This window comes from Girardinichthys multiradiatus, chromosome 7 (assembly GCF_021462225.1).
Source record: "Girardinichthys multiradiatus isolate DD_20200921_A chromosome 7, DD_fGirMul_XY1, whole genome shotgun sequence".
NCBI lineage: Eukaryota > Metazoa > Chordata > Actinopteri > Cyprinodontiformes > Goodeidae > Girardinichthys > Girardinichthys multiradiatus.
The window spans coordinates 4322552-4324565 of NC_061800.1; the positions used below are offsets into that span (position 1 = coordinate 4322552).

A 2014-nucleotide genomic window follows, 5' to 3' on the forward strand; every position below is an offset into this window, starting at 1 on the left:
TCTTCCAAAGTAGGAAAGGCAATACTCTCTAAATTACAGCTCAATTTCTCTTCTTCCATATTAAACATTTTGGAGAAGCTTTTTGTCCATAGATTTAATAGTGTCCTAGAACAGGGGCTACCAAACGTTTCAGCCTGCGACCCCCAAAATAACAGTGCCAGAGACTGGCGACCCCTTAAAAATACATAACATTTACACTCTATATATATTTTCTTTTCAAATGTAGAGTGAAATAATTATATGTATTTTTAAATAAATAAATTTTTTAAAAGACATTTGATCATTTAATTTCATCATATATGGAACATTTCATGGTACATATATTTATTTCATGATACAATTATTTCTTTTTATTTATTTAATTTATGTTGTCCTTTTTGGCCTTCCATACACCTCAGTGGTCAAATCATGGATTATTTTGAAAATTATCTGGCAACTCCCCACTTGGTGTCTTGAGACACCCGACCCCCACTTTGGGAACCCCTGACCAACAAAAACACACACTATTACATGATACATTAAGGACAAGGAATCTATGATCCTCCTCGTGCTCATGAACCTTACTCTTCAGTATGTATCTAGGTCAGAAATGTGATGTTTAATGTTTTTGAGTATATTTTTGATCATGTGTCATAGCTTCTTACTCGTTTAATAATCTTGACAAAGATTTCAATAGCTCAAAATAATTTATTAACCAGCATTAAGCATTTAATACCAGGAATCCATGATCCTCCTCATGCTCATGAACCTCATGCCTCCATATCCCATGTCCCTGAAGCTCTTGTACTCTCCAGGCCACAGGTACATCATCCTGCCTCTGTAGTGGGGCTGCTCATACATCAGCCAGTGACCGTCCATCACGTGGCAGGACATGCAGTTGGACATGCGGTAGCGGTCCATGACGTTGTCACAATCGTCCATACACTCATGCATCATACCACCGAAGTTCTCCCTCTCATAGATCCTCATCCTGTAGGATCCCCGGTACTGTTTAGAGAAAGAAATACATGAAACACAAAAATGAAAGCACCGTTTTATGACTGGACATGTATTATAATCGTTATCAGGACTCTCGCTTTATACCTACCATGGGAATCATACGGCAAGACCTGATTCCACCACTCCAGCCAAACATGCTCATGTAGTCAGCGTACTCGCCCCTTCTCATGAAATATTGGTTTCCCATGTAGTTGGGGTGGTCGTAGACCATGAAGCAGCCACTCTCCACCCTGCAGGAGTGACACCTGCTCATGTAGGAGGACATGTCAGCACAGTCGCTCATGCACTCATAGTGGCGACCCTGGAAGTTCCTCTCCTCGTAGAAGATGATCTGGGAAAGAGTGAATCATCCCTTAAAAACATCATTTTAAAAACAGACATTATTTGACAAAATACATATATTTTCCACCTAAAGATTGCCTACCTTGCCCCTCATGTTCATGTCGGTGTTGCTCATGATGGCTGCAGATGAGTTGTTTCTCCTGCTCCCACCTGGTTTAACCCTTTCCTTTTATACCCGAGAAATGTAAAGAGCAACTGGCCCCCCTTCATAGAACTACTAACTAAGCAAGTTACTATAGAGCTGCACAGAATACATTGAGTTTTTTTTTTCTTTGTCTTATTTTTCTTTAGAAAGGTCTTTCTGTTATGACAAGCAGCATTCTAAACAGCTCTTGTAACAATAGATGGAGCCACGTGGCTGTTAAGAATACGTTGTATGACTTGCATGAAACATATTGTTTTCACAGAGGTTATCTAAACTATGATGCCATTTCTTGTTTTTGCTGTTTTACAAAGTAAAAATTTACTACTACTGCTAACATACTCAAAATTAATAATTTATTATTGATAATGATTTTTACTTTTTTATGGTAAAAACAATTAAATAAAAAAACACTGTGCTATATATATTTTGTTTTTGATTTTGAGTGACGCTTAAATGCTACAGATCATTTAACAAAATTTAAGAGCAGTTTTCACAAGCTTTCCACACCAATATTTGTGAAAACATAGT

The 2014-nt window shown here is 37.7% G+C and overlaps 1 protein-coding gene across 1 annotated transcript; it reads right to left on the reverse strand.

Moving 5' to 3' along the window:
* Positions 1–667: 667 nt before the first annotated feature.
* On the reverse strand, positions 668–1506 carry LOC124871516 (gamma-crystallin M2-like). The gene is made up of 3 exons (XM_047370875.1): positions 1424–1506; positions 1088–1330; positions 668–987 (listed from the first exon to the last, which is right to left on the reverse strand). The coding sequence occupies exons 1-3, from the start codon at positions 1454–1456 to the stop codon at positions 709–711; spliced, it is 555 nt and encodes a 184-aa protein (XP_047226831.1). The 5' UTR covers positions 1457–1506; the 3' UTR covers positions 668–708.
* Positions 1507–2014: the final 508 nt, after the last annotated feature.

What these genes read in the sequence shown, in the direction of transcription:
- LOC124871516 (XM_047370875.1), bottom strand. Translation starts at nt 1,456, where the DNA reads ATGAGCAACACCGACATGAACATGAGGGGCAAG. An exon ending in ACATGAACATGAGGGGCAAG is followed by an intron (nt 1,331 to 1,423) that starts GTAGGCAATCTT and finishes ACTCTTTCCCAG; the next exon opens with ATCATCTTCTACGAGGAGAG. An exon ending in CTTGCCGTATGATTCCCATG is followed by an intron (nt 988 to 1,087) that starts GTAGGTATAAAG and finishes TTCTCTAAACAG; the next exon opens with TACCGGGGATCCTACAGGAT.